We start from the raw sequence: 24,844 nt of genomic DNA, 5'->3' as shown, positions 1-24,844 counted from the left end.
AATAATTTTTAATGTAAAATTGAAGACTGATAACCCACCCCGTACGTATTGGTATGGTTCGCTGTACTGCGGCCACTAAAATAGACTCGCCCGATATTTTTAGAATTTGTATGCTCCCAAATAACGTTATAAAAGGCGAAGTGTGATTGGTCAATATTTAAATTATTATTTACAGACGAAATGTTACCTAGACATTGGGGACTACGCAGTGTTGTTAGTTTTAAATCACTGGCAGGATTCTGCAAGTAAGGTTTTGATTGGTGGACATGAGCTCCAACTGGCTGGTGTTAGATCCACATGTAATTGTAGAGCTAATTTTAATTAGATTGCATCTTCACACACAAGAAATCTATGACTACTGAAATTTACTCAACAAGAAATTTAAAACACAAGCACTTATTTTAGAAAACAAACCTCTCCCCACACCCCCAACCAGGTTTCATTTACTACAAACATCCAAACATTAGACATATGCAGAATTTCATATCCCAAGTTGGAAATGGTACATTACATAATATCGGAGTGCCATAAAATTCTGTAAACAGTACCGAGTTATCAAAGTATCCTTTAAAAACGATGCCTTAAGAAACAAACTGGACACTTAAATAACGACATACTGGTGATTGTCAAAATATCTAAATAATACTCAATTGAAGGCATTAGAATTGTCCATTAACAGTTAATGTAAAATTTATTTGCCATTAACACGTCCAAGTTTAACCAGAAGGATTTGCAAAGCACACAAAACCTGTTAACAAAAAGTTTCAACTGTGTAGAAAAACGTGTTCTAATACAACTTCCTAATTTACATGATTACTTTGATAAAGAGACAGATATATAATAATCTCTTCCAACACTGTTACTGTCACAAGTCATAAAAGAAAATTGTATATTATTCAGTGATCCCATAATCATCCATATAATTAATAGTATCCAAGATGAAGGGATTTTGTCTGATGTAAAGTGCCTCCAGAATTGTTTCGTCAAACGTGAGCTCATCATCTATATGGACCTTTGAGACAGTATTAATTTTTTTTATTAAAATATATCTTTATACGACAATCCTTCTGTAAATAAGAGACTAAACAGGCTGTATTTATTTTTTAAAAGCTATTTTTCTTTTTGATTAATAAACTAAAAAAAATTATGTTTATAACTGGGTTAAAAAATATATAATGGAATGGAATAAAAAATAAATGTAGTGCACAAATTCAATAAGTGCAAGAACACCAGCCTTCAGTATCAAAAACTGTGTTAGATACAGACTATATATTTACTAGTTACCATGGTTATATCAACTACATTGGTATTGTAATTTTTTTTTTTTTAAATACAAGTATTATTACGTATGATGGTATAAATACAGACATAACACCAAATTTTAGATAATGCATATTCCTCTATAAAAAGACCATGTATAATGACTGTAGTACTTAAATGCTGAATTGTATGGATGATATACACTGCATCCTCAAGTACAATGCTATGGACAGTGAGTTCAATGCATTTTTGGTCATCCTAGCATGCCTGTGATGCTCCAGCAAGCCTCAGTTTTTGGTGACTTTCGACCAACCGTCGCCAGCAAAGTTAGCAACAGCACGCCAGAGATTAACCACCCCGCCAATAGCCGCCTGAAAGACTCGCGATGTTGCATTCGTTATGGGAGTGAAGACGCCCGAAACAGCTCCAGATATGGCAGCAGGGCTGAAAGGTAAAATGGTGTGAATTAGTGCATGATGACACATTGAATAATTTGTTCTGCATCATATTGGTTTTCAATTTAACAATACTTGCTACTGCATAGATTGTCAAATAAACATCCCCCCCCCCCCCCCCCCAGCATTTAGAATATATTCATGTTTTCTGAAATTTCTATAAACATTTTACCTTGGTTTCCTTTTCAAATCATAAAAATGTTTTACTGAACATAAATTATCAAAAGACTCACCTGACATACTTCTCGACAAGGTAGCTCAGAAGGAAGATGGAGACGCAGACAAACAGGATGAGAACGGCTGTATCGATGGTCTGCCACATGTCGTTGAAGTACGTCCCAATCGAGGACGAGTCGATGGTCTGCTTTGGCTTGATGTCCGCTTCGATCGTCTTCACCTCCACCCGCGATTGGGTGATCCTTGTGGTTGTTTTCTCAGTCGGGTCATCTTCATTCGTTGTTAGCTGCAGTCAAACAAATTAGTTTATTTATTTTAAATCCACAATTCAATTAATACTCAGAGAAATGTGATTAAAGTATTTAATTTAAGTTTATTCAAAATTAAGTGTCAACATTCATCAATAAATAATAATAAATGGAGTAATTTCTTCAAAATTAGCACAATGAAGCCAAAATCTTGATTAGCTATATCATAATAGTCAACTGAATATTAATTAGCAACTACTGCCTAGTACTGGTAATGTTTTAAAATTGTGTAGCGAATCACGATGTGATACCGAAAAAAATATTTCCTGGAATCACATATGGAATTCTTTACGTGCATATAAATTCAGGCCTCTGGGAATTGAAAATTTGTGTAAGCCATTTATATATGGGTTATGCAAAATGTAATTCAGGTAACCCTGTTTATATATATATATATATATATTTAAAATTAGCACAATATCCTACATAGCATCATTGTGAAGATGTAAAAGAAAATTAATATATATATGTATATCATCCCAACCTTAACAACCTCTGCAAATTTCTCAGTGCGACCAGGAGTCTTGACAGTCGATTTTTTGGTGATCACTTCTGTTCTGCGAGACTGACGTGTGGGAGAGGCTTTCTCCTTCTCAGAGACACGGCTTCGTGATGATGATCGGGACCGGGACCGACTAGAAGTCTTCGACTTTGGTGTCGTCTTGGTAGTACGACTTCTCGATCGTGATCTAGAGCGTGACTTTGATCGTGACTTTGACCGCGACTTCGACTGCTTCTTTGTAACAGACTAGAGCCAAAGACAGCAGAAAGTAAAAATGCAGGTAAAGCTAACAAAAATGTGACGAGTGCACCCAAAAAACACAATAAAATATGGTTATGGAATTTTTATTTTGGTGGAAACATAAAATGTATCTGCTAAATTTCAGTTCATATTTGATGTCGCCCCAGCACGAAGAATATATTAGCCGTTGAATAAGGCCGAAAAAAATAAATTACGTGTTTCCTATTACATGCTGGAAAAATATAGGGTAGGTAGGTAGGTAGGAAAAACATTTTATTTTGGAAAATAATTTTATTTATGGATATTAAATAAAGGTGTTGACTACTGGTATTCAAAATAACCTCTGCATATATAGAAATAGTTCATAAAAATAAACTCCAATGTAAATGCACATTTGTGCATTTACATTCGAGTTTATTTTTATGAACTAGTATAGAAATGCATTATGCAAACCAACAATACCATTCATCACAGTGTTTCCCCTAGAAATGAAGTAAGGCATGGTAAAGTGATGTTTTGGGGGCATATTTTATGTGCAGTTTTAAATATAAGGTTGTTTTTTTTCCATTATACAATTTTCAAAAGGACAAAAACCGTATGGCCATTTTATTTTCTATATCTACTTCATAACTTAATTAAAAAAAGGAAATATGTAGTACTATCCACACAGGTGTGTTTAAAGGCTTCTTTTTACATGGGCAACTTATACATTTATAAAAGGCAAGGCATTTTGATTTTGAGGGCAACATGGTGCTAACCTATCTGTGGGAGAGTCCATACAAAAGACCCCTTGCTGTTTAATAATAGGCACAAGGTTTACTCTCATACTAACACTTAACTTCTGTACTGGTCCAGGACAGACTTGGTTGAACCTTAATTGGATAGAAACCAGTAAATAAGTTATAACAATTTCTTTTAATGAAAACTGAAAAGAAGGGTTCTGTTTATCTGTCCAACAATAACATTTTAAAAAATGTTATGAATATTATCTTTCCTAGTGTATCTAAGAAATGGTAGACTTACCAATTTTATAATTTGCAATGTTAGTTTTATTCTGTATGCATCCAGTATTAAAGTACACACTTGGTTTGAAGCAGTCAATTGGTCCAATAAATAGAAATGCAGTACAAATGCTCAGGATGCTCAAATGAATGTTGAAAAGTAAAGTTTGTTTTATTTAACGACGCCATTAGAGCCCACTGATTTTTATCTTTAATATCATAGGCTATTGGACGTCTAACACATGGTCATTCTGACACTGTTTTAGAGGAAACTCGCTGTCGCCACACAGGCTACTCTTTCAGAAGAATGTTGATGTAAAACTTAAATCATGTTAGAATTATTAACAAGAACATTGTAATGAAATATTTAAAAAAATTAAAAAAATTGCGTTCAATTTCTTTCTAGTCAGCATGAACTTTTTTAGCGGAAACCCGCGAAGTTCCCAGTGACCACTTACAAAAAAATAACGAAACGCATCGAGATCTTACTGACATATTTAATCATTTGATTTGGCAGTAAACCCCATCAGTATCAGTAAACATTCCCTCCCCTAGTTTATCAGAAGGTCACTAAATTTCTACATGGCCAGTTTGTCGCTGGAGTAAATCATTAAATATAGTTATTATTATTATTAATAATCGCTACGCTAGATGTAGAGTAAATCGGAAAATATCACATATATTCGTGAAAACAATTTTCCGACTCTTCGCCCGATATCTCACGAAAGTTACCGAACTTCAATTTGAAGGGAAGTAACTCCATCAATCAATTGTTAGAAGAAAACATTTCGTGGCTAACAGGTCGCCAATAAAACTAAATTTGCGACAGTAAAACCACCCATATACGTGCGAAAAATGGGAAAACACAGTAGGGTTATTCCCTAAATGACACCAAATTAGTGCTTGTGATAGTTTTGGAATGTTTTCGTGGAAATCGTTGTTATATTAAAAAAAAAACATTTTTGGATATACAAAAAAAGTTTTATGATCGACAGGTTCAAATTAGGGTCGGTCGGGTAACCGGAAACAAACAATATTTTATCATACGCCTAAGAAATTAAAGACAAAATTGGATATCAGCTAAGTACTGTATCAAACAAAGGTACCAGTTTCTGCAGTGATATATCACAGCCAATATTAACATTTAAATTATAAAAATACTACCTCATAACATTTAGTGGAACAAAATCTGGTTTAGCCAATTTTCACTTTCAGTATTTCCGTTATTTCCTTGAAAATTATTAAAATGTAGTTAATTTGAGGAATATTTTATGTTATACTTATAGCCATTTTGTATAAAAATTAGCCCCGATTCATAATCACAAATACAATGACCATAGCTATTTTTTTTGGTTGAATTTGGAACCCCACAAAAATTATGTTATATACAAGACAAATGTATTAATTTTTAGACTACTGAGAGATACATACTGTACTGTGTGGGTACATAAAGTGAACTTACAGTATTCAGTTTGATGAAGGTTTTAATGGCATTAGCACAGTTTCGCAGATTGTTAACTGGCTCCCAGCTATCTTCTGCCTCACCGAATCCTCTCCATCGCACTAGATACTCAAGAGTACCTTTACGCTTCCTCTGTTTAAGAATTGTGTCCACCTGACAAAACACAACAATGAATTATGCCATTTTTAACAAATCAACCCCCTACCCACCTCCGAAAACTGCCACCTATATTAAAGCCTCTCCCAACACTTTACAAAAATACAATATTAGTAGTCATCTGACATGTACATATCTCCAAAAATATGACAGTTGAAAAAAAATAAAAAATTAAAAAATATATTTTTTGAAGTATATGAGGAATTACTTTATTGGGTAACTAGGGTCAAAACAGTGTTTTCGCTTTGTTACTATTAAGGTAAATTATTCAAAACCATGACATTCTGGTGAGATCCTATAGTTGGTGTGATAAACACCTATGTGCAATTTGTAACCATCCTATTTACCCTTAAATCCTACTTGTATAAGAAAACTGATGTTCCAGACTAGAATTCTATGACCTTTTCTACCCTTCTCTAAATAAACAACTTCTGAAGCTGTTTACATCCAGACTACAAGCAGGTGGTCTGCAAATACAGCCACCATTGACATTGTTCGCATCTGCATTTAATCTCAAATAAACAAAGAGAAAATAGTGTAGCACAGCACCATCCATTTCACTGTTATTTTAATTTAGTACTAAAACACTTGAATTAGAGTCAGATTGTTACTGGACGTACAGTGAATGTCAATAGGCTTACAGTGACCTAATGACAGCTCTGACGCTTATTTTTAATCTGACAACAAAGGGGACGCTACTCGCATTATTTAAAAGCGCACTACAACCACAAATAAAATGGGAGTAAGATGAATTATAAATGTGTATTATATACCATTTTTCATATTTTATAATAAAAGTATACGAATACGCCACAGCAAATAAAACACTTAAGTCAATTTATGCCAAAACAACGAAATTTATACAGACCTCATACCCACTATCGCTATCCGAGCTCGCCATTTTTTAAAACTAACTCCCATGATGCAATTCGAAAGAGACTTATTTTTGGGGAGTCGCAATTTATATTTTAATTTTAAAATATTTTCAACTATAAAGAATAAAAAGAGATACAATACTTTATCGATCATCGATTTTATTTTACTATTTTTTCGCTAGGTGTTTAGTTTCCGTGCTCTGTTCCGGTTGGCTGAAAACTGATTGTCACACTTCAGTGAGCAGGCTCTGCTCCTGCTAAACCAAAAGATGTTTCTTGACATTTTGACGGCTTAATCTCAACGTAAACAACATATTTGTTGTAATGTTATTGTTTGTATAACAGAATCAATATTGTTTTATAGCGAATTGCTTGAACTAGAATATTTCAATTAGGGATTCTACAGGTGCTGAAGGCTAATGCATAGCGTTGGTGTATCCACTCGGACCACTGGGGCTAGTTGGCTGAAGACTTAGACTAGTCTGTAAGGGTGGTCGCGTTCATAGTTCTTTTGTTATTATTTATCCAGTATAAACTCCAACAATAATTATGAGAAATCCATATTAATCAGTGTATATATTTTTTTCTGTAGTTGAGTAAGAAAAATATAAACTCATAACATTAAATTAATAAATAATAAATTTGTTTTTGACTACCCCAGATATCAATATCAATAAAGGTTAGGGATGGAGGTAACTTGAGCTAGACTTGTAGTTGTACAAGAACAGTGGCATCGGTGGTGTCGTGTTTGAGCCAACGGACATAAGGCTGGTAGGTAGGGACTGGGTTTGCAGCCCGGTACTGGCTCCCACCCAGAGCGAGTTTTAACGATCCAGTGTGTAAGACCACTATGCCCTCGTCTTTCTCACTGATCACTAACAACTAACCCACTGTTCTGGACAGAGCCCAAATAGCTGAGGTGTGTGCCCAGGACAGCATGCTTTAACCTTAATTGGATATAGGCACGGAAATAAGTTGAAATGAAGGATCCAGAAAATCCATTGTGGGGGGGGGGGAGGGTGGGGGCCAATGACATGTGGCCAAATGTAAAAAATAAATAAAATATAAGGGTGAGGGCCTGGGGCCACTGAAGTAATAACCTGTCGGCCAGTTTTAGAAAGGGAAAAGATTTACTTGGGGATGTCAGGTTTTTTCTTATAGCATTTCTATACAACTCGTGCTCTTCCAAACTCCAATAAATAATCTTCCCTGCGAGGCTTGGGGCCCAACCTCCTTCCTTAAAGGAATGCTAAAGCAAGGCTTTTGGACTGGTATGCATATTCAACGATACATAATGCACATTATTGCTTAATATCAACAAGTATAATCGTATAGTTAATTAATAAAATGGTTAAATGTGACGGCTATTATATATATAACGGGTGCAGCCATTTTGTACCATCCCAGTGAATATGCCCTCTGGTGAGCTGGTGATTATTTAATATCTAACATGTCACGTTAAGAATTAGTCTTCAAACTGAAGAAACAAAACATACCTGATTTTTGCGGATGCATTGCAATGTTCTGTAATAATATCCATCCCAGTAACATAGCATTGTGTATATGTGGTTTATTTTTCAATACAAAATAAACCACCATTGTCAAAGTGTTGAAATAACTGCATTATGTTTTGTATATAAATTAACCCACGTACTGAAATAATAGTCGGAGGGTTTTCTTGGTTAATTGGTCTTTTCTTTCCGTGGCCTGTACCTGTGGTTCTTGATTAGCAGGTGTATATTTAGATGGGCCCCAGACACTGTGTTTAGACACACTAAAAAGAGGTGCCTCTTTTATTAAGTTCACATGGTATTGTGTGATAACCTCAAATCATAATGGACCTTACCAGCTGTCCTGCTGCTTTATTACTGTAAGAAATTCTGTAAAACCCTTGATTAAATAGACTTTCCCATCCAGGGCTAGCTCTGAGTGAGCAAAACAATTCACACCAAATTGTCAAGTAAACTTAAAAAATTACAGAAATTGTCTGTTATTTTGTAAAAAAAATGTCAATTATTACATGAAATTATTTCGCCAAACTAAAATAAAATTCGCAAACTGCTTTCAAAATTCGCAATTGGCGAATTTGGCGAGTGCCAGAGCTAGCCCTGCCATCTAAAACCACAAAACCGACCAATTACATAGTCCCAAAGAAAAGAAAATTATCACTTGGTTATCATGAATGGTAGTTTTTGCTCGAACGTAACATACCAATAGGCCTAATAATATGCATTTTTTCTTTGGATTTTTTAAAAGAGAAAAAATACTATAACTCCATTTCGTTATATTGATGCAAATTGAAATATATTTAGTTAAATAGTTTATTATACTATCAAGTCATTTGTGTTGTTTTACAAGTCAGGTTGATGAAAGTGAAGCACTTTGTGGTAAATTAGAGTGTTTGTTTACACTGTGCATAATAGAGAAGTTAGACAGAGCGGACGTCACAAAAACAAAACAAAATGGCTGCCCCCAGTTAGCAGGAATAATCATGTTTTTTTATTAAATCTAAAATTACGCGTGTGTTGGTGGTCCGGGTATGCATCTTTCCAACACATAAGGCTCTTGTTGGAGTTTAGTCTACCTTTAACTTCCAAAGGACTAATATGATATAAATAAAAATTAAATAAAACATGTATTAATTTAATTTAAATAAATAAATAATACATTTTTAGAAATGTCTGCTCTAAATTTTGGCACTTTATATTATATTTTCAATGAGCAGGGCTGGCCAAAAGTACCCGTCTGCTCGCCCAAGACAAGTAAAAAATTTGCTCGGACGAGTAAAATTTACAGTTTAGTTGTACGCCGGGCAACCAAAATTTCCAAACACAAACTGCCTCTTTATTCCTTTTGTACACTTGCAATTTTTGTAATTCTGTAGTCTGCAGCAAGTGTTGTCTACCATTTCAAAGCTTGGTCAAGACTACAAGTGCCATTGACAGACTATGAATCTATGAATCTCTCTCTCTCTCTCTCTCTCTCTCTCTCTCTCTCTCTCTCTCTCTCTGTCTCTCTCCCCTCTCTCGCTCTCTCTCTTGTGTCGGACTGCTGGATTTCACGGAAACCATAGTTTACGGTACCATGTTGATAGCGTGTTGGTAAAATCACGAAACCGAACTTTCGTTTCTCATGATTATTATACTGTGCCAGTAAAATCACGAAACTGGACTTTTGTTTCCTATGAGTACCATATTTGACCAGAAGTAGGCCCACATCTTTGAATAAGCAGCCCTCCTTATTGAAAGCATTTATGAAATTAGGCCTTTATTTGTAAATCATGGTATTTCATGTCAATGCCTGTGAAGTAAATTACTAAAAATGTCGAATGATCGAGAAAAAGCTGTTTCATCTTAAAAAAAAAATATGTATCACATCCCTGGACTATATAACTATATATAGGAAATCACAGTTAAGTAACAAAAATTAATGCTCAATCAGCATAAAATTTTCAAAGGGCCACCAAAAATGCTGTCTTTCCAAACAACTGAGTTAGCTCGCCTTATTTGGGAAGCAGTTTTCACAAGCTTTTGTTTACAAAAGATTTTTATTTTTAATGTTGGTAACACTTTAATTAGGCTACTTTTCACTTTACAGATTTAACAAGACGTCGAAGATGAATTTCATTTCAGTGGGATCCTCCTTTTATTTTCAACAATATCTTGATTGATTGAAAAACTGACCCCAAAACACAGCCATGGGCAATGCTATGAACAAGGTAACTATATTCAGAATTCATATTTAATCTGCATATATCGTGAAAGTTAATTGGCTAATCCAATCCATTTGCAACACTAAAATCAGCATTAACGTGTCCAAATTTGTTGTGATTCCCCAAGAACCTGATTTCATCTATACGCTACATCTCACTGTTTAGTTGGACGTACATACTTTAACAAATTTACTGTTGAATCTTTTCTGAAGCAAGATATGTGTTGGTCTAAATTTTATGATGTAAGTGTTGTTTATAAATGTTTGTTTGGAATTCCTGTCAGTGACACACACGACGTCATAAATATATAATGCCTTTGTTACACCAATTGTGGAGCACTGGCTGGAACGAGAAATAGTCCAATGGGCCCATCAACAGGGATTGATCCTAGACTGACAGTGCTTCAGTCAAGTGCTTTACCATTGGTCGACATCCTGCTCATTACTGGATTGAAGTGGAGAGATAATCTTTTTAATCTCTATATCAATTTATAATTTTATTACTACCAGCACTATTATTTCATGTAATACATTATTTTATTATGACTTTAAAAAACTCAATAAAAATGTTTTAAGAAGCTTATATAGAATTAATAATAATATATTATTTGGTAGAAATTTAATTCAGGGTCAAAAGTAATGGAGGGTGGGGGATAGGAAAAGTGCCTTTTTATTTAGAGGAAGAAGATTCTGAGGACTTAATCTCATCTGATTTACCAAGACAATTAATACATTTTACTTCATTCTGAATTGAAAGGGTTGAACCAATTTAATGTGTGTACTGAAACAGACACTTATTGTTTTTGTAGATCATTGATGGTGTCTATGTTGGTAATTTCCGTGATGCAAAGGATGAAGATGAATTGAAGAAACACAAAATCACCCACATATTATCTATCCATGATAATGCCAAACAGCTTCTTAAGGTTGTCTTTTATAATTCATTATGCACACTCATGCATGCATGAACACACGCATGGACACATGCAAGCAAGCACACACACATGCTCAGACAGACACACGTGCACAAGCATGCTCACACACACACAGACACACTCACCAGGGCTGGGGGAAAGTCCTTTTATCTCGGTCTGGGACCGATTCTCATGCATGATTTAAAATAATAATAAATAGTGGTTAATATGACTGGTGTTTCAGACGTCTATGATTTTAAAGTCTGCCATAAGTCGGACCTACAGTAGTATCAATCCACTGCCACTAGGCTACACATTTGTCAAAGCTGCTGAGCTAGTCATGAAATTAAACAGACGTTATTACTGAACAATGACACCATTCTTGGTGAGAAAGCTATCGAGGTATTATCGAGGACCCAGAGTTTGCAGCTGGTTACAATCATTGTCCTCAACACCTATGTATGGAGCTCTGTCGGGTCGATTGGACAAGTGACTTTTGTGAAATACAAACTGCTTGAATTTGAAATAGCATAAAATATACTGAAATAATTTATAAATGTATTTATTGTTGACTGTTTAATGTAGTGTATCCAATAATTATAAAGGACTTAAAAATTTAAAAAAAAGTTTCAACCTTTTTTTTTTTGTTACAAGTGGGATTGAGCAGAATAGCTACACCAGCTATATCTAGAGTCAGTAGAGGTCAAATGTCATCCAGTCAGTGACAACATTATTAATCGTTTTGTCTTAATGAGTGTTAGCTCAAGCTGTCAAACGATTCAACGGTGTCATCTTTTATTAATTTTCAGGATACGGTACTGAATGCTCATATATTTTATACATATTTGAGAGTTAAAATTTATAACTTTTATTCCTTTTTAAAAAATATTATTTAGAGAAAAAAACGCTGAGATAATAAATAAAACCAGTTATTATTAAATTTATGTCCCTCGTGAAATAATTTATGTTTATTAATTCATTTATTAATTTCAGTTATTTCAGTAATGGAGAATACACGGTGACTGCTAAATTAACTTCTATTTGATCTTTTTTAATGAAAAATATTGGTTGAAATGGCACAGAATATTTACAAAACTAATAACCCAAAATAGTAGGGTCCTTTCGGACCTAACTTGAATGATTAGGTCAAAAAACCTCAGCATGGGATAGCTGGCATTAAGTGTGATGCACATGCTAAACATGTAACCTGTGATTTCCAATTTAGTTTCCGACAGTCTTCGTTGTGTTCCGCCAGAATACATTACTATCACTAGTATCAGGTTTATAAGGCTTAAATTACATGTTCATTTGATGATGCAGATGCTTGGCCTCATGGGCTAATGTGTTGTACTTGTTTATAATGTACAAGTTCTGTCGGTAGTGGGTTCGAATCCCTGTCCCTAACTCATAAAAAGTTCAAATTACATTATTTCACAGGTGTTGATTCTTGAAAAATAATCTACACCTTGAACAATAGTGTGATGTCACAGATATGGATTAACTCGGGATAACTGGTAACCCATATATTAACCGATAGTTGATGATTAATAAATCAATGAAGCTACTTTTCAATCAACTAACTCAAATCAACCAATTAGCTCCATTTTCAATTTTGATGAACCATTCTAAATTATGTGTCAAAATTACATTCCAGAAGTTACACAACATTTTCTATTTGTCTTTAATCCTAAGGGACATTTGCGAATTCAAACACACCAAAGCCAACCCTCGCCCGCTACTGACCCTGGTCAGGCTGCTTGGGCTCCCTTGCATACACCAGCGCGGGCGACTCCCTCTCTCACCCACCCCCAAACCTTTTCCTGTCCTGGACGGAGGAGCCGGCGAAAGTCAACACCTGCGCCCATGACAGGCGTGTACTACAACAGCTTGTTCTGAATGTGCACATTAAAAACTATGACCTGACCTGACCTGGTGGTGTTAAACAAAACAAACTAACTTTTAATATTTAATTATCCACTGTATTTTAAGAGCACTTTGATGTGTACAGAGGTGAGGATGGGTGATAGGGAATGCACCTTTAGAAAAAAAATTGTTGTGTTAAAAATCTTGTAATTTTTTCTCCCATCAGGACATGCAGTACCTGTGTATCGTGGCCAGTGACAGCCCGGACCAGGACCTCACTCAGTACTTCCCGGAGTGTATTGACTTCATACACAGAGCGAGGCTCGACGGGGGCCGAGTCCTCATCCACTGGTGAGTGGCTTATGTGAGGAGAATCGAAGGAAAGGAATATAAACATTAAAGTGACAGATCCTAGTTTTTAAACATTACAACATATTGTTTTTACTATTAAAGTTGTTTTTTGATAATTTAAATTAGAAGTACTTAAATTTTATTAGTTAGAATATTAATTTTCATACACCTGAAGTGGTTCTGGACATCCAGGTTTTTGCAACACCCCAAAATGCATTTTTCATAAATTCTAATAATGCGCGTTATTCTTAGAAGTAATATTATCAAAACAAGCTCTAGCTATTTGTAGACGGTATTTCCCTGTTTAAACATCACAGACTTTAGCTTCTCTCTGTTATAACCTTATCCTTATGTGTGTGTTGCAGGTTTGTAGATTTAGTAAACTTAGTGTCCATTTTCACAGGCTGAAACTAGGGTCTGCGACTTTAAGGGGAATTATTACTGTCGTTCACCATTACCAGTTCAAAGAGAGTTAGTTTTGTTTTGCATCACTTAGCATGGCAATGTTTGGAACATCAGCACATTTTATATTATCCCAACAAAGGTGGAGTGATCAGTTTTCTGGTAGTTATGGATTAAACATTTACATTTAGTTCAGCATTAATTTTTCATAGCTAATTCTATATTAAACAAATTATATGTTGCGGGTCATTGAAACCCTTAATACTAATCATTAAGAAGGATTTTTCTATATTTTGTTTATTTGAAAATATAGCAAGAAGAAGGTGATCTTGAAGGTACAGCAGGCCAAACTTACTGGTCATTTAATGTAATTTGTTAAAATGTGAAAAGTAATCATTAGTCTGAGAAATCTGATGGATTCAGAATCTGTTGATAACAATTATTAATTACTAGCTAAAATAAAAAACCCTCAAAAATCGTACATAGATATGTCCTGTCTGTGATTTTTTTTCCTCTGTTAAATTTCAGTGTCTTTGTTGTCACAGTATTTTGACATCCTGTCTTACGATTTTGTTTTACATTATATTTCAGCTTGGCTAATGTTAACTGACAGTATTTTTAACATCCTGTCTTACGTTTTTGTTTTACATTATATTTCAGCTTGGCTAATGTTAACTGACAGTATTTTTAACATCCTGTCTTACGTTTTTGTTTTACATTATATTTCAGCTTGGCTAATGTTAACTGACAGTATTTTTAACATCCTGTCTTACGTTTTTGTTTTACATTATATTTCAGCTTGGCCGGTGTTTCTCGAAGTGTAACTATCACGGCAGCCTACCTTATGACCGTGACTAATTTCAGGTGGCGTGACACGCTTCATGCAATTCGCGGTGCTCGGAACTGTGCCAACCCAAACTTTGGCTTCCAGCGGCAGCTTATGTCATACCAGTGTGAAAAACTGGAGGAGGTAGATACACACAGCTCATTTGTTATTAGTCCCCTACCATTCCCACCGGAGGGGACTATAGGTTTCATCTCCGTCCATCTGTCTGTCTGTTCATCTGTCTGTCCCACATACAGTTTTCCGGGTGTTTTTTTCACAATGATTTGAGATATTGAGTTGATATTTTGAGTATAGTTTTATCATGCAGGGAACACTTTGTTTTCAAAATCTTGATTTGCATTATTTCTAGTCAGTCGAAAATCGTTCGCTACACGACACGATACTGAACAAAATATTCCCTGTCATTTACTGTTACAGATCAAGTTTGTCTATCAGAGTTATGGCCCTTGAACATAGGATATATATTTTAGTTTTTTCTCCCGGATTTTGTTTTACAATGCCTAAAGAAAAATATTTGAGTTGAAATTTTGTGTATAGCTTTATTATGTACGGTTACACACCAAGTTTGAATTTCATGGCGATATACCCATTTCTGGCAGAGTTATGCCCCTTTACTTAGGTGATACGAAAATTTGTTGGGACGATAGGAGACGTGTATTGCTTTAGCAGTGCTCTCAGAATACTTGTTTTATTTTTATTTTTTTAAAATTATTTTCGAGCTATATGTGCGACGCCATATAACTGTAAATAAAAAGTGTTGAGTGCGTCGTTAAATAAACCATTTTCTTCCTTCCATTGTGTTGAAGATACAACCTGTATGTGTACCCTGCAGCTCATATGTGTGCCTTGAACAGAATACTTGATCCTACATAAGTACAAAAATAAATTGAAATCATTGAGATTTTCATTAGTCAGGACAACAAATCCAAAATCTGTAATTTCCTGGTACTAAATAATTTTCAATCGTGCAATTTGGCAGGAAAGAAAACGTCTGAAAGAGCAGTTCCCACCCATACACAATGATGATGAATCGGAGATGAGACAGCTGCTGGAAGCCTACAACAAGTTTGTCCTCCACGGCTCACCCCCGTCCGATGACTACCCCCTGCCACTCGATGCCTACAGCAATCGCAAGAAGTCAAATCGTGATGCCAATAATGGCGATGTTACAAATTCACAACAAGTGAATGACCACAATGATGATGGTAATGATGATGGTAAAGTGAATGATGCCAATCATGGTGATTGTGATGACGTCAACCGTGAGACTGATAGATGAAAGTGGTTATGTAGTGTCATGAATCTAGTGTGAATTGTTACCCTGTGTTTGATAAATCCCAGTTTTGACTTTTTTTTCTTTTTTTTTACACCCCATTTCATTACAGTTGTGTTTTGACAGATCTATTAGGGCCATATTTTTTTTTACACCCCATTTCATTACAGTTGTGTTTTGACAGATCTATTAGGGTCATAGTGAATTTATTGTTTGGAAGGAGCCAGTATGCTTCATCTAGGGTAAACGTTGTAAACTTATTGATGTGCCTTCTGTGAGGGTATAAGGAGAGACATTTTGAATTTTGTGATGTCCGGAACTACAAATGTTGGTTAACATTACAGAGTTATTTAAAATTGGTGAAAAGAAAAGATGGCCATTTAGGTGACTTCTTATTGAGACCATTTGCTACAGCAACGTATATGGTTCCAGCCAAAATTCTAAGTGTTTTCTACCCCCCAATAATTGCAGTGTCACTTGGAAAAGGAAAACTCTTTTGAAAATAACAATACTGCTCCAATTTTATGTGCAGTTTGTTAAAACATTGGTCGGAATATAAATGAAACAGCAGCACCCAGCCATGATGTTGTCTGCCCATGAAGTTTGATTTTAGATTGTCTTGATTTATTTATCCTAAAGTCTATATTTGATTTTTAAAATTATTAATCTGTCTTTATTAATTGGAGATCTACGCAGGATTAAAAAAAACTAACTATTATATATATATATGTAATCATTTTAAATTCCATAAGCAGACAGCATTCTTTATTATGGGCGGGTCTTGCCGTTTTATTTATATCTTGAAAAGTGTTTTTAAAAAGTGCAATTAAAAATAGAACACTTTTGTTATTTCCAAAACATTTCTTTTTACATCAGAAACAAACTGGAATAATTTAATAATTAACAAAAAAATTAAAATGATGTTATAAATGTATAGGTCCTATAAAGTTAATTGATATAGCATTGTCATTGCAACCAATTCAAATCAGTTCTTACTGCTAATCTATTTTGGTCTTCGTCAATAGATCTAATATGAGCCTAGTATGTTTTTGTGACCTGGTGACCTTTCATCATGAACAGCTTTATGAATGTGTTACGGTGTGTGTAGTACAGTCAGATGTGTGTCAGACATTTTCATTGGTTGAATCAAACCCCCATTTTCTATAATTCTGATATCGAGACCCCTGAGGTGTAATTTCAATTAGATTGTTATTGTGAATGTGATGCATTACTTATGATTATTTTGAAGTATCCTGGTTTTGAACTTCTGTTTTTTTCCCCCAAGAAAGATGCATTTGAGATATATTTAAGTATTGTTTGTTTATGTAACTTCCTATTAAGACCACCTGTTAGTAAAAACTGTCAGTTCCTAGTATGTCCTGAAGCTTTATGAATTTGTTACAAATGTGTTTTAAATATTTTCATTGGTTGAATTAAACTTGTATAATCTTGATACGAGGATCCATGAGGTCTGATTTCAATTAGATTGTTAATGTGATGATGAATTATTTATGATGGCAACCTATTTTGAAATATCCCAGATTTGAATTCCCCCCCCCCCCCCCCCCCCCCCCCCCCGAGAGAGATGTACTTTGTGATATAGTTAAGTATAGTTCATTTATGTAACTTCCTAGTAAGACCACCTACTAGTAAGACCTGTCAGATCCTACTAAGTATTAATCCTACTAAGTGTTAATGTTTAGGTGGTTATTGCATTATTTAAGTTATGTACAATTAATATGTTTATTATTTCATATTATGAATACATTTTCAACTAACACCCATGAAGTATGATAATTTAATTTGAAGAGGGAAAAAAACCTCTAGGTGGGTTCCATAAACAACATACTTCTTATTGTAAATTCAACTAAATTATCTTTCTATTCTATTAAATTATTAAAGAAATTACAGCTATTTAATGATTTATATTAAGGTATTGACATGTGAGAAGTCGAATTGCTACTGGATCATCATTTGTAATTGACAGAAGCCAATGAAAGAGATTTTAGTTGGTGGTAGGTACATACAATTACTAATATTGTGTATTAAAGGGACAGACACTAGTTTTTAAACACTACAGCATATTTTTCACTATTAGAGCCGTTTATGATAACTGAAATCAAACATTACTTATATTTTATTATTTAGATGATCCATTTCTGTAGAAGCGAAGTGTTTCTGGTCATCCTGGTGTTTGTAGTACCAAAAAATTGCATTTTTAATATTTTTAAAAACGCACGTGTTTGAGAAGTAGCTGTTTGTTGATTAGAGTTATATTCTGTTTTTAAGGATATTTCTTGTTTTAACGCCACACTCTTTTTTCACTCTGTTGTAACTTTATCCAAATTAGTTACAGGTTTGTAAAGTAACTAAACTTAGTGTCATTTTTTTTACGGGTTAAAACTAGGGTTTGCACCATTAATAGTACGAGTCTGCAGGTTACTTAACAAGACAGAGGACATGATGCCCTGTTAAGCTTTTCAATTGTTAATGTTCTTGAAAACACTCAAATAGTATTCTGGATGCAGGGGACAATATTTCAAAATTGTATATATAACTTATTTGTGTTAAGTTAAGTACTCCTAACACATTTGTACTATGGTGCTGCACTACATTGATGTTTCAAATGTATTTTAAACCAACTGATTTTGCAATGAAATTGTGTTCAATTTGAACTACTGCAAACTTTAGTTGTAACAGCCTGATGCATTAATAAAAATATACACGTGCGTGTGCACCTGTACCAATACAATAATGACACGGCACATTATTTTCATGATTTAAATGTGTTAGGTTATTTTTTGTTTTACTCACATTTTGTGCAAGTAAAATTACAGTTGCTGAAACACCATTATAAATTACCCTGGAAATGTAAATTACTTCAAGATGTTTGTTAACGACCATGTATTAGCTTTCCTGTAGTTAGGGCCATTCTTAATCATCAGCATTTTCATGACCATACAAACCATGGAGAGTTAAAAGTCTGTGTACACTTTTAAGACCATAAATATTCGTAAAAATATTCCATACAGGTCAACCTTTTTGATGTATGATGTTAGGAAGGAGTTGTCTACTAAGAAAAGGATTATGGTTTGTACGCTTATGAAAATGTTGTGACCAGTCCCTTGTCAAATATATTTAACCTATCAGTGAAATCGCCACCCACTGGTGCCAAACTTAACAAATCAATAGATAAAAATGTCATCGATGCTTTTATATGTACATGTATAGGTTATTATTATCACCTGCATTTGTGTTTATTATTGGGTTTTTTATTATCACCTGCAGCAGACAAACAAAATTATAAAATGCCTTTTATATGTATTATACTGTACATGTGATCATTATTACCTGAATTTTTACTTTATTACCTGCATATTACCTGGAGCAAACAAACAAAATCAAGTCAAACTCATTCAAAGAGTACATTTTATTTTGATCTTCAACTCTAATGATGTACAAAATTATTCAAATTTATCTTTATTCTATCAGCAAAATAACTTGTCACATTTCAGGGAACATTATGTTTTTAACATTTTAATTAGCAACAATTGGTGGTCAGTTGAAAATTGAGTAGCTGTTACTATTTAACATTTTAGAATTGTGTAGCAATCGCTGAAATTTGTGTAGTGAATCGCAACATGATACTGAACAAAATGTTCCCTACATTTATATTATTTAAATCAAACCAAAACGGAATAATTAATGAGATCGTTATTTTGTGTTTGTTCCCCACACCCCTCCCCAGCTTTTGATAAACATAAAAAAATGTATATACGTTACTTAATTTCATTGACATCATCTAATTTGTGTTCAAGTCCCAATTTTTTATTTCTTAACTTAACCAAGTCTATTTGATGAGTGGGGTTATTAGTTCTTAACTTTTTCTCCCGAGATATGAATGTGTTATTAATGAAATAATTTATCATAATTATCATACGTTCTAACACCTTTAAGTGTTTGCCTCCTGTCTTGCCCTCAAATGATACTCAATATGCCACACAACTCACCGGAATGTTTATGGAATTAATTCACATGTCATTTGTAGTAGATTGCAGATTGTGTTGACCAGACAAATTGTGTCCCTTAGGTGAAATTTCTACGACTTGGTTCAGGATGGTGCAATAGGGTGTTGTGTATATTTTGTAGAATTACTGCGACAGAAGGAAAACAAAAACAAATGATGTACTGACGGGTAATAAGACTAGATCTATTGCTTATAAATGATTTTTTAAACAGTAGACTTGCATACAGACCGTTTCTCATTAGTGGTTAAAATACGAGTGGCTTAAAGCACAAACTAAACCTGATTTACAATGAACTGTCAATCATGACAAATAAAGAAATGTTTTATTTAATGACACACTCAACACATTTTATTTACAGTTATGTGGCGTCAGTCAGTCATGACAGAAACAATTTAGCACATTTGTTTTTTAAACAATTGTTTATTCAGTAACCAATTTCATGTTCAAAATCATTCAGTTTAGACAGGTTTTGAGTAGAAATCAAAACTACATTGTTAACATGAAATGCCAAGTTCAGTTGATCTTCTTTAAAACAAATTTGGACCATACATGTGTCATTATGGTTGAACCTTCAATGAGAAACTGAGCCTTAGTGAAATTTGTCTTGCCACGATCAATTGAATGCAGTGGAAACTTAGCTCAAAGTGAGTTGTAGTTACTGTTATACTTAACTCTGTTTATCCATATTCATTTTGAGGTGTTGTCCATGTCTAATTAAGGTTCAGGCATGACCTTCTGACCTTGCCAGTGGCAGAGTTGGAGTAGACAAGCTGTAGCAGAATTTAGGGAGCCCATTTTTCTTAAACAGAGATATTTAGGTCGTACTAAACCAAATAACTTCTGGCTGGGTCACCCGAGGTGCACCCAACTTTTGATAGAGAAGTGAACACCACAAGTCCTGTGATTGGTGATAAATGTGAGTGTGTTGGTTGTAAAAAAAAAAGAAAAAAGTTTCATCTGGGCAAAAAAATGTATGCAATTTTATTTCATCTGGTACCACTGTGTCAAGTAGCCTTGTACTTGAAACATGTTTGGGGTACCTGGAAAAAAAAGTCATAGATGCTACCCGTTATCTCAGAAATGAGCAGCTTGACCCCAAATGTTTTCTGATTCAATTTAAGGACAAGGGGTGGTAGTATTTATATCCATGGTGTTTATGTCGATTGATACGCTGCAGGTAGGAGTTTTAGCCACATATGTTACTATTGTCGTCTATGGGATTTGATTACGCCCTTTAAGCATCATATGTCTTTGTACATTTGGGTCTAGTGATCTAATGAGATATGTCTTTGTAAGTAAGGTTCATTCTAGATTATATATGATAAAGGAGGAATCAAAGACTATTTTATTGCACACAACTGCAGATTGTAATGCCCACTTTATAGAATCTTAACCTTTGTAAATCAGTTGTGCATTAAAAAAAAGAAAATGTATACGATTTCACCAATTTCATAATTCTTGAAATTTCCTTTAATTAAACATAAGGCCTGCTTTCCATTAATTTGAATCTGCATGCGAAAATGTGCTTTTCCATATATGCATTTTTGCAAGTGGATTTCTATTCAAAATTAGATGTTGTTGATGTGTACTTTTAGGCCGAAAGTAAATACTTCACGTTAAGATGTCACTGTGCTTAAAAACTTGTGCACTCACTTTTTTTCAGTGCACTGTAAATGCACTGTACTGATAAACTGACGTGCGGAATTGTGTTAATGGAAAGTGGGATCTCAGACAGACGTGAATCACTTGCTCCATTTTGGAGAACTCAGTCTTGCCAGACCTTGTTTTGACAAGGATATAACAAACTCCTAAAAATCAACTCAGTTTTTTTCTTTTTCTTTTACATACCTGTATGAAATTAACATAATGTGAAGTGTTCATTAATATTTATGCAAGTGCCTCAGGATTACAGAAATCAAAGAAAGTGCAGCAATTTCATAACATGTTTATTTATTTACCCATTTCATACATTATTGTCTGTGTTAATCTTGTATGTTGTTGTCGTAGAGTCGAAATCTGTAGCCACAAGTTCAGTGTTTTATGCAAAATGGCAGCACAGAGGGTGTCCCTCATCAAAATAGCATACAAATGAGACAAAATGTAGATAACATTGCATTACATTGTGTGTTCATGTCATACTATATTTATAACACAAGCAGCATAAATTTAATTATTTCACTAGTAGAGAGTTAGTATTGTATGTAGGTTTATCTTACACATGTAACTTTGATGACATGAAATTTAGTGTCACAAAATCAAATTATTTTGCAATATTTAAAAAAGAAAAGAAAAAAGGGGGGGGGGGGGGGTGATGAAATTATATCTAGCTAGAAATTTGAGTGGACAAGAATTTGGCCTAAATGTTATTAAAAATAATAGAAATAGAATGTGGTATTCTGTTTACTATTAAAGTAATGGCTTCATAGACCTATTATATTAATTAATAGTGTCTGTTTTACTGTTATGCAAAAATTTCTTACGGGTAATGTAGCAGCTATTAAGTGTCTTCCAGATGATAACTACAATATGGCGTACAGTAAAACAGATGATAACTACAATATGGCGTACAGTAAAACAACACGTTGAACAGACCAGACTCCACTTACCGTAATAATAAAATCAAAATATTTTCTTTTAATGAAACTTTCTCAGACAAGACAGCACATACCATGGCTACTTATTAAGCATTTGTGTAAAATAGTTTCAGTGAGTACAGATTTATTTGGGTTTTTTTACCTGTTAAATTGGACTTCTGGACTGTAAATTGGACTCTATTTTTGTGCCCCTACACATTGTGTGAATTCTTTACAATATTATTTAGTTTCCAGTGATAAAATTCAAACAGGAATGGAATCACTTACATATGCCTTGTATGTGAATTCTTTACAATAGTATTTAGTTTCCAAGATTAATCCCAGCTCCCATTTGTTTTGCAGTGTATATGCAAATCATATATGGTCATTAGATTGATCATTGTTAAAGTTTTTTCATTTGAATGTCTAGGATTTAAAACTATAATATTTGCAGTGTCGATCTTGGCACAATATACCTAAACTAATATATGGTTCTGTGCATGGGTATGAATTTGTGTACATGTTAAAACTTTATTTTTAGACTGTGATACCATTTGCTTGAAGCAATAAATGTTTACTACAGAAGCCTTTTGTTTAGTTTTTTGTATAAATATATTGTTTATTAATGTGATGGTAATTATATGATGGAATCGGTCACCATTGTGAGGTATATGGCTATTCCAACCCAAGGGACAAAATGTTTTTTGGGAAGTCCGATGTTTACTGAAGTCCGATGTTTACTGAAGCCCTTATAAATAACATTTTATCACACAGGGGCTATTTCTTGGTGACCATGACTGAATTATCAAAGACTGTGGTATGTGCTATCCTGTCTCTGGGATGAGGCATATAAAACATAACTTGCTACTAATGGAAGGAAGGAAATATTTTATTCAACAACGCACTAACACATTTTATTTACGGTTATATGGTGTCGGACATAGTTAAGGACCACACAAATATTGAGAGAGGAAACCCGCTGTCGCCACTTCGATTAGCAGAAAGGGATCTTTTATATGCACCATCCCACAGACAGGATAACATACCACGACCGTTAATATACCAGTCGTGTACTGGCTGGAGCGAGAAATAGCCCAGTGGGCCCATTGACCAGGACCAATCCCAGACTGACCGCGCATCAAGCGAATGCTATACCACTGGGCTACCTCCCACCCTGCTACTAATGGAAAAATGTAACGGGTTTCTTCTCTAAGACTATGTCAAAATTACCAAATGTTTGACATCCAATAGCCGATAGATTTTTGGTTTGCCCTAACCAAAATATCTATCGGCTGTATTCCTATAATGCATAGGGCACTAGCCAAAGCTTCTGTGGGGGCTGCTAGTGATTTCTCAAACATTTGTCCAACACTGAATGTGCTCTAGTGGTGACATTAAAAACAAAAATTGTTTATACCTCATAATGGTGATTAATGGGTTTTTTTGCCCACTTAGCAAAATGTTTGTACACTTAGATTATCATAATTTATTTTTGACACTTCGCCTACAAACTCATACATGCAAAAATATAGTCCCCATTCTGGAACAGCATAAAATATAATAACTTCACTATAAATTTAAATACAAGGATGTCAGTTGCCCGAACTAGTGACCAGTCATAAAATATCAAATATACAAACAATTACAATGATTTAAATCTTGAGTCACAATAAGTTAATTTATTCTACAATCAAGTTAAATTTTTACCAGAGCTTCATTTTTAACTGTTTACCTAATTAAATAAGATTATGTAAACAATAATCTAGTGTCTCAAACATATCCCCATTGCTCACATATGTTTTGCTGTATATCCTGGCAAGCATTCACATTTCCATGGTAGTCATTGTTGCAAAATACACCTTTATGATCCAAATAATGAGAAATATCTCCATAAATCAAAACGTAATTTTTTTTTTACTTTAGATCCGATTTCATTGGATGGCTCACATATACATGCATACATATTACATTACATATTTCTCGGTCATTCAAATCCAAATCTGTTTAATTTAATTATTATTGCATTTGACCTTTAATGCTGCTTTCATTGGAAAATGTCATAGTTCCCAATTCACAAGTTGTGAAGAGCATTCTTTTGGTGACCGGCGTCGTGGTTAAACCATTGGTCAAGAGGCTGGTAGGTACTGGGTTCGGATCCCAGTCGAGGCATGGAATTTTTAATCCAGATACCGACTCCAAACCCTGATCCATAACTGGTTCAACAAAGGCCATGGTTTGTGCTATCCTGCCTGTGGGAAGCGCAAATAAAAGATCCCTTGCTGCTAATCGGAAAGAATAGCCCATGAAGTGGCGACAGCGGCTTTCTTTTGGTGAACTGGGGTATCATAAGTTTTTCCGTTGGTGGGCCCTTTGGGCTATTTCTATCCTGTCTGGGATGGTGCATATAAAAGATCCCTTGCTGCTAATCAAAAAGAGTAGCCCATGA

General features: G+C 34.4%; 2 protein-coding genes across 3 annotated transcripts; one reads left to right on the top strand and one right to left on the bottom strand.

Annotated features, from left to right (window-relative positions):
* Window positions 1-249: 249 nt before the first annotated feature.
* On the bottom strand, window positions 250-6,463 carry LOC121388557 (serine/arginine-rich splicing factor 4-like). The gene is made up of 5 exons (XM_041519940.1): window positions 6,430-6,463; window positions 5,406-5,558; window positions 2,685-2,948; window positions 1,949-2,178; window positions 250-1,704 (listed from the first exon to the last, which is right to left on the bottom strand). Exons 1-5 carry the CDS (start codon window positions 6,460-6,462, stop codon window positions 1,548-1,550), a joined length of 837 nt encoding a protein of 278 aa, XP_041375874.1. The 5' UTR covers window position 6,463; the 3' UTR covers window positions 250-1,547.
* Window positions 6,464-6,668: 205 nt separating this feature from the next.
* Window positions 6,669-17,355, top strand: LOC121388866 (dual specificity protein phosphatase 22-like). Of its 2 annotated transcripts, none has more exons than XM_041520387.1 (6): window positions 6,669-6,739; window positions 10,034-10,154; window positions 10,957-11,073; window positions 13,151-13,275; window positions 14,476-14,647; window positions 15,504-17,355. In XM_041520387.1, exons 2-6 carry the CDS (start codon window positions 10,134-10,136, stop codon window positions 15,801-15,803), a joined length of 735 nt encoding a protein of 244 aa, XP_041376321.1. In that variant the 5' UTR covers window positions 6,669-6,739; window positions 10,034-10,133; the 3' UTR covers window positions 15,804-17,355. The 2 variants fall into 2 exon arrangements, with proteins under 2 accessions (XP_041376321.1, XP_041376320.1); XM_041520386.1 differs by having other exon boundaries at window positions 6,686-6,920.
* The last annotated feature ends 7,489 nt before the right edge of the window (window positions 17,356-24,844 follow it).

The sequence above is a fragment of the Gigantopelta aegis genome, chromosome 14 (genome assembly GCF_016097555.1).
Source record: "Gigantopelta aegis isolate Gae_Host chromosome 14, Gae_host_genome, whole genome shotgun sequence".
Lineage (NCBI taxonomy): Eukaryota > Metazoa > Mollusca > Gastropoda > Neomphalida > Peltospiridae > Gigantopelta > Gigantopelta aegis.
Note: the sequence above shows the minus strand (reverse complement) of the source record. Positions and strands in the feature narration are given on the sequence as shown.